Source organism: Cyprinodon variegatus, unplaced genomic scaffold (assembly GCF_000732505.1).
Source record: "Cyprinodon variegatus isolate N-32 unplaced genomic scaffold, C_variegatus-1.0 Scaffold109, whole genome shotgun sequence".
Lineage (NCBI taxonomy): Eukaryota > Metazoa > Chordata > Actinopteri > Cyprinodontiformes > Cyprinodontidae > Cyprinodon > Cyprinodon variegatus.
The window spans coordinates 536,656-544,737 of NW_015150562.1; the positions used below are offsets into that span (position 1 = coordinate 536,656).

An 8,082-nucleotide genomic window follows, 5' to 3' on the forward strand; every position below is an offset into this window, starting at 1 on the left:
GATAATTGGTCTAGCTTATGCAACTGAAGCGTGACCTGTAACAAAGCCACCACAGAGTTTAATCACTCTGCTGAAAAAAATGTATAATTGTCCTACATTAAGATTAAGTGGAGATGATTAAATCAATGGAATAAATACCTGATAAGCACAAAGTGTCTTCATATATTTGATTTTAAAAAATCTTTTAAACCTAATTTTCCTATGTACATATTTCTTTTGTGAGGACACGTTGCAGGAGACTTTGCTGATGCAGCTCAGTGTTCAAAGTCAATGAGCTTATTTGCCTTGGCCCCAAGACGTCCTGATGGAATAGTCTTTTCCAGTTCAATTGTTTGGGTTGTTTTTTAAATGCCAGTTTAAAAGTTTCTTTCTCTTGCTTTTATAATCTATTTTAGCATTGAAAAGCTATACTTAGAACATTATTAAGGTTTTGTTGTATAAATAGAGTTTCTTGCTATTTTTTCAATGAGTCTCAAGATTTTGATCAGGTATTACAAGTGTATTACAAAATTTAGGACCTCCTAGCCAACCTTGAGAGGGTACAACATTTTACTCCAACCTTTTCTGTCTCTCTGTGAAGGATGAAACATCAAACTTTGTCTTTATGACACAACTCTCCATCATTCCTTATAATTCAGGCATAACAGGGTTTTCTACATAGAGGAGAGTCAGACAATGTTGAGATGTCTCTTGCATTATGAGATAATGAATGTCATCATGAAAAATTGCTTCTTTGGCTTTAATATGGTTAAAAAGCTAATGGGGTCTCAAGATGGAAATGGCATTGTCTGTAATGCGCTAATCACTGACTTGTGTGTGTCTTCTTGAATGTCTGTGTTAGCATGAGAAGGAAAAGCAACATTGTAATCAGTTGAAATCAGATATTAAATCTTGATATAACAATTTTAGGACCTTTTTTTAGATAAAATACAGATTTTCAGTAGTGCTGGCTTCTTTTGCCCAGAACATTTCTACCATATCATCATTTGCATGATAGAATTTTCTTATACTTTGCTTTATATTTCTGGTAGTGTCTCACAATACTTTCAGATCATTGAGTTGTGCCTTTCTCTCACCGGTTGTGCATTTTCCTTCTTTTACCCACAAATAATAGTCTTTATTTTATTAAGTAAGAAATTATTTTAGATCTCAGAGGAATTAAATATACTCTCAATTAATTTACATATAATACCTTGTAGTGGATCAAGGTGAAAGGCTAATTTATTTTGCATGTCAGACATTTATAAACTCCAAAAACAGAGCACATGCTAAACAGGATACCTTGCAAATAGATTTGATTAGAAGTGACTAAATGCAGAACAAACAGAGTCAATTTCTTTCCACAGACTTTTTTTGTGTTGGTTTGACTTGCCAAAATGACCAAGTACCGATACAGAATGTCCGTCATTAAGTGGGAGGTTATTGTGAAATGAAGTCCACATAGGGGAGAGTTTTCCCAAGATACTCCCCCAGCTTTTCCTTTAAGACTTAATTTATTTTTTCCAGTGTTGTGTAAGAGAGTAAAACACAAAGGTAGGTCTTTGGTTTAATGGTTCTCTTACTTCTCTCTTGCATTGGCGGTTGCAGGTAAAGCGATTTTCTTAACAAATTTATTGTTCTTCTAGGTGAAACTAGGATACTTTTCTTGCAGAGTTGATACAGCTGAGAAAGGTTCCTATTAAGATGAAGGTAGCTTGTGTAAGTGTAAGGGAGATTTGGGGGCATAAGGAGTCCAATGAGGCAAACTGTGAACTGATTCAGTACTGGAAACTCATGTTAATGTTCTGCTTCCCCTTTGTGAAAACAGGAGAAGGGATAGGGGGGTTTGAGGAGAGTGGGAGGAGGACAGATGGGGGCGGGAGGGGCAAGCAAAGGGTGAAGGCTGAGGCTCTGGGATGGGGGCGGAGAACAGAAAGAGCTCTGCCTGTGAGACTATGGTGGAAAGCAGAGCTGTGTAGGAGAGTTTGTCTGGGTGGGTAAATGTGGAAAGAAAAAGAGACAGAAGACAAGAAACGGTGGATGAACAACAAAACATGAAAAGGATTTGCAGATGAAGAGGATGGACTAAGATGCAGTTTCAACCTAACTGATCTGACCCAAAGAGAAGGAAGGGAACCTAAAGTAGAGCTACAAAAAAGACTGGAGACTTGTCTGTACAAGAGGAAGGGGGAAGAAAATGACTGAGCAACTTGGCTCTACTACCGGTTGAGAGGCAAACTCAGTCACACAAGGCAGACAGGAAGACGAAGAGTGGATCCGTAACAAAGTGCTACAAAACAGCTGGAGGGAAAGAACAGACTGTTATTTCAGAGGAAGGGAACAACATAAAAGAGCATAAAATGGAATCAAAGTGTCTGTGACAGATACAGAGTGGAGGTTGTGAAAGAGGGGCTAACGGTTAGGAAGGTATGAGGGGACAGCTCTTGAAGCTTCTCTTCTCTTTGATGATCACTGTCCTCTTGTTGGTGAGCCTGGTGACCACTTTCATCTGGTACAAGTTAGACAACAAGTAAGTCCTTTTTACACACAGTACAGAAACGCACACATAATGCAATAGAGGTGAAGTCATACTGCTGCCCTTTACTAACTTTCTGTTAAAAAAAAGTGGTTTGTTTCAATAGAAATATTAGCAGAGGCTATATTCTGCACAACATAAATGCTTCTCACTGTTATTGTCATTCCTAAATTCATTTTGGTGTCTACAAACACAGTGAATGTATTCATTGTAGTTCAGATGCAGACATCCTTCAAAATCTCACTCCAAAAGATACTGTTTTCAAGATTTTAATAGAGATTCTGACAGATTGATAGTCATAAAAAATTGAAAAATATTTTCCATTGTTTTTCTTCAACAATTGAGCAAAGAAATCAACAACTAAATTTGCAAATATGTAATACAAGCTGATCTGAAATCAAATCTCTTAAGGCGAATCACATTTATAAACAGGAAGAGGAACCCGTGAGAGCACAAGACAGTCACAGACAACCACAGAGTAAAGGAAGTCTGCAACCAAGATATGTTGAAATGGCAATGGTGCATGCATTAGAGTTTGCATGCCGGCTGCTTACTGATAGTGTATTTGCAAAGCAATATTTTACCCTTTAACCCTTTTATACTCATCCTCAAACAGCAGTAGTGTGATACTAAGCAAAGTGCATGCATTATCATTAAAGAAGAACTTTGTCTAAATGGATTTCGATTGTGTTTCTTTAACAATGTTGGTCAAATTTTAATTGGACTTAACTTGGCATGCTTAGTGGTGTTTTGCTGGAATGCAAACACCACCTTTAATTACTTGCTTAGTCAAATCATTCCAACAGCATAAAGCTTCTGCCAACATTTTTCTCTCTAGACATAGTGATCCTTTTTGGGTTTGAGAACTTTTTTCAACACTCAAAATTTTGCACGTTGGCCAAATAGTTGACTTTTGGTCTTATCTGACCAGAGCCTATCACTGCTGGTGGGGGCAGATGGGTGGCCTTGAGGGCAAATTCTATCTTTAAAATCCCAGTGGGATTATACAGTACCTCTTAACCTTAGCCTGACCCAGGAGACTATTCCATTATTAGGAAAGACCTTCTACCATGTTCTTAAACCAAAACTAAAACCAATTTAGCCTTTCAGTATTGCTCCAGGCAAACGTTTGTAAAGGGTCAACCCCATGAGTTTCAAGCCCTGAGAGTGAAAAATTCTGTTGGGCTGCCACAATTGTCATGCTTGAATACTTTCTTTAACAGTCTGCTAGCCAATTTCCTTGCATTGTCATTGTGTGGCTGAGTCTTGGTGTGTACAGTGGTTAGCAACCAGCCGCCATTCTACACAAAGCAGTGTGTCTGGTGGCTAGTCCCCCCCCCAAAAAAAGAAAAACTTAAAATATCTTAAAAATATATGTATAAAGCATAAAAACTTCACACAGATGACAAACAACACTAAAGGACAGACAATTCAGAGACTTCTGATTCGGGAAACAACCAAACTGTTATTCCGTCTCTTATCTCACCACCTTACGTGTCTTTACATTAAAGTAGCATGAAATCTCCTACACCCAGAAACCTTAAAACTGGATTATGATATTCTACAGTAATACCACATTCTTTAAAACACAGTTTGGTTTGTAAAATCTTTATTTAATATTTAATGTTAGATTTTAAGGATGGTTTCAGTTGTCTTTTAGCATCTTAACCAAATTACCAAACCAGTCTGGCTAAGAAAATCCAATACTTGGACGCCTAGAACCTGGATTATATTATTCTAAACCAGTGGAAGAATAATTAAACCCATTTTGATATTCCTGGAAGTTTAGCTTGTTGTGTTCATCAAAGGCATATTTTATTGCATCTGGACCACTAAAACCCAGTCCCTGAAATGATAAAAAAAACATTTGAAAATATGCTTTTTAAAAACGTATCTCTGAAGTAATTCAGGGGTCCATAGCTTTATTAGATAAGGTTAAAAAGCTTGTAAGTGCCAGCTGGAGGAGAGGTAAGAGAACGAATTGACTGAATAATAGGAAGCAATTAGATCAAGAAGGAACTAATCTCAGAATAACATTACGATCTTAGCCAGCCAGCCAGACTAATTTAAGTGTACTATGCATATCAGGCTGGAGAGGAAAGAGTAGAGCCAGATTTCAGAGGTGGGATTAACAGAGTCAGGAGAAACAATTCAGCACCAATCATATAACAATGGACGTGATTGAAAAAACATATTTTAAAAAAAAAGAAAAGCTCTTACAGCAGCCATTTTTTTTAATTGTAACAATATTTATTGCTCTTTTGGGACATTACAAAGGACACTATTAAAATATCTCTCCTTTGCAGCTTCAATTTTGGTCACAGAAAAATGCTGTTGCTTTATGGGCCCGGCCTCCACTGCTGTAAATGGTCGGGTCTGTTTTAGACTGAACAGTATTGAGTCTCACCAGATTGACCTATGCCCCACGTGAGTTAGTCTATATAAGTTTTCTGCGCCTGGTCTCTTCAGACCTCACAACCTGCACAACCTGCACAACCAGAACACGAAGCAGATTAGCTGCTTCAACTTAACCTACAGGATTGATTTGTGGCAGAATAGAATTATATAAATGACCCAGTTGGAGAGCTATTTTAAAATAAAGTTATTCATTGATAGCAACAGTGAAATCATTTACATAGTAAAATAAACAGCTAAACTCAAAATAAGTGAGCTTTAAATCGGGTGGTTTTATCGGTTTAAAGTATAGTAAATATTGTAGTTTATCTTATTTTAGTATTTAATTTACTGCTGTTTATTTTCTTTGCTCAACTGATAAAGTTGAAGCAGGGTCAGAGATTGACAGGGTACGAAAACTTTAGTACCAGTTTATTGGTAAGGTTAAGTTTTTTTTTTTCTTTCTTTCTAAATGTTTGGCTTTTGTTTAAGTTGAGATTTATGTAACATTTATCATTGTTCTCATCTTTATCATGTAAATACATTTCTTGCAATTGTATTTAAATGCTAAAAGGGCCATCATCAGTCTTTCAGATTAGCTGATCAGCTGCTCCTGGCCGTTCCAAGGTCGAGACAGAACTTTTTGAGGTTGAAGCTTTTTTTAATGGGTTTCCGCTGCATGTGAGAGATGAACCTTCACTGTCTTCTTTTAAAACATTTTTAAACACTCACCTTTTTTTTTTTAACACTTAAGAGTATATTTGGTCCCACTCTGAATTAGTGTCTGACCAAATGTACTAAAAAAGTGTTACTTTAATACTGCAACATTTAATGTGTGTCTTTTAACACAGTTCTGTTATTTGTTTTTGTGCCATGAGCACTTTATTAATACTTTTTGCAATTTTGATATGGATAGCATTTTGGTCAGGAATCTGTTTTTAAGTTTGCTTTAAAAGTCTATATATAAAGTAAATATTTTGAAATTGATTTTTTTTTTTATTTGATTAGTTTGTAATGTTTTGTTTTTCATTAAAGTAAGAACCTTTTTTTATATTATGATGGAGATCCATCTACAGTAGAAGCTTAAAGAAAGGAGGAATACTGGTTGTCTGTCACAACCAGGGATTTTAAGTCTAACTGTATCTCACGTTAAAGTCTCTCTGTTCTCATTTCCTGATTATATATAATAACATAAATATGTATGATAATGCCTATTAGAGTTAACCTCTACCTCTGGTCTTACTGAATAAATTGGTACTTTGCTGTAACTTAAAATGACCTTATTCTGAGTCAGCACCCAGCCTAGCTGAATCCACTTCCAACTGTGTGTGTGCATGGAAGCACCAGGCTCCAGTTCTGCGATTGGCTCTGTGGCTGCTCTGGAATGAGCCTTGCCCCCCTTCCTGAGCCATTTTGAGGCTTTCAGTGTAAACTTCCGCCTCATGATCGAGGCAGGACAGTGACCCCAGACTGAACAGCTGTTCTAGACATTCAGGGACTGACATACTGGCGGCGTGTCCTGCTTGTGCACCAGTCTTGTCTTTGTTCAAATAAACATTTTTTTTTCTGTCTTGTATTTCTCCTCATTGTCAGATTGTGGTAAAGCAAGCTTTTATCATATGGAATTACCATATGGATGCACTGACTACTGGTTTTTTTCATCTATCACAAAGCCTGATATGCCAGCTCCTATTTTGATTGATACTGATTTATTTTTACAAGTGACACTGCAAGTTACTATAAGATCACAAGACACAGCATATTTCAATCATATCTTACTGTAACAACATTAATAGTCGCCTGTTAAACAATAAAAACTTCTAAAATAACTATTTTCAGATAAAGAAAGGAATTTAAGACAGTGACAGTGGGTAAGTTTCAGATCTTTACCAAGGTTCATCAGATTTAGTGAAAAAGATTGATTTCGCATATAAGTATCGGCCAATCATTGATATCACAAAATTATGAAAATCAAGGTTGATTGATCGGCTGGCCAGCCAATTGGTGTAAGGCTATATGGAAAACAGCAAAAACTAATTGGTTGAATTAAAAAAACTAAATTAAACATCAGTCTTGTGATTTATGGGCTTTATGCATCTTCTTAACTACTATTTAAACGTCTTCCTTTAGAAGATCTGGGGCAATTTAGAAAACAGTCAGAGCTTCAGCCAATTTTTATATTGTTCAAATATAATTTTTTTTCTTTTAACCCCACCTTCATTGTGCACCTTCCTCTTTTTTTCTATCTGATATCTCTCGCTGCTCAAGCGTTACACAGCATTTCCAGATGTTTTATACGATATGAGGAACAATCCATTTTAGTATACACATAAGTGTGGGAAGTCAGTGAGGTATTTTGTGACCTTTTTTGACATTGTTTTGATTACTAGAGTCCTTTCAGCTTCTCCCTAATTGAGGAGATTTGAACCCAGGTAACCCGCATCCATGTCAATGTCTTAAAAAATGAGGGCTCCCACAGTATTATCAGTCAAAATGTCAATTGGACAAGGCAGACATCAAAGTGAGGATCATGTTCTCTGATTTTGTATTTAAAAAGGTTCAGCCTGATTTACTTTGTCATAAACTACAGAGGACTCAGGTGGAGACCTCAGCGATTTCCTGTAAATATTACCTGACAAATAAACCTCAGTTTAGCAGACTGAAGGGTTAGGTCTATATCCAGGTAGTCAACAACAAAGGCGCACCACAGTCAAAGGTACTCTGACATTTTTTTTACTCTGTACACCTCCAACTTCTAGTACAAGGGAGACTTCTGCAGAAATACTTGGATAACTCAGCAGGCATTATAGGTGCATCAAAGAGGGACTAGAAGCTGAGCCCCATGAGCTGGTAAACAGCTTGTGGCATGAAGTGGAAACAGTCAACTGATTCTGACTGTGAATAAAACAAGGGAGATGACTAAAGATTTCAGAAAAAAAACAAAACAAGAAAAAAAAAAAACAGGAACAAGGTAAACACTGACTGCAATTGGAGAAGAGGTGGAGGTGGTGGAGGAACATAAATACCTCTGTGATCACATGAACAGCAGTAAAGTCATACAAGCTGGAACAGAGCAGCCTGTACTGCTTCAGCAAGCTTAGGTTATTCAGTGTCTGCAGAAAGAAGCTTCATATATTATAGAAGTTTACAACCTCTAGAGATCTGTTCTTGTT

General features: G+C 36.8%; 1 protein-coding gene across 1 annotated transcript in view; it reads left to right on the plus strand.

Moving 5' to 3' along the window:
* The first annotated feature begins 1,908 nt into the window (after positions 1-1,908).
* The window catches only part of LOC107084805 (alpha-2,8-sialyltransferase 8F-like), a 15,995-nt gene continuing 9,821 nt past the window's right edge, over positions 1,909-8,082 (plus strand). Inside the window, exon 1 of the mRNA XM_015374828.1 lies at positions 1,909-2,509. Within this exon, the coding sequence (XP_015230314.1) occupies positions 2,409-2,509 (101 nt within the window). The 5' untranslated portion in view covers positions 1,909-2,408. The remainder of the gene's footprint in view (positions 2,510-8,082) is intronic.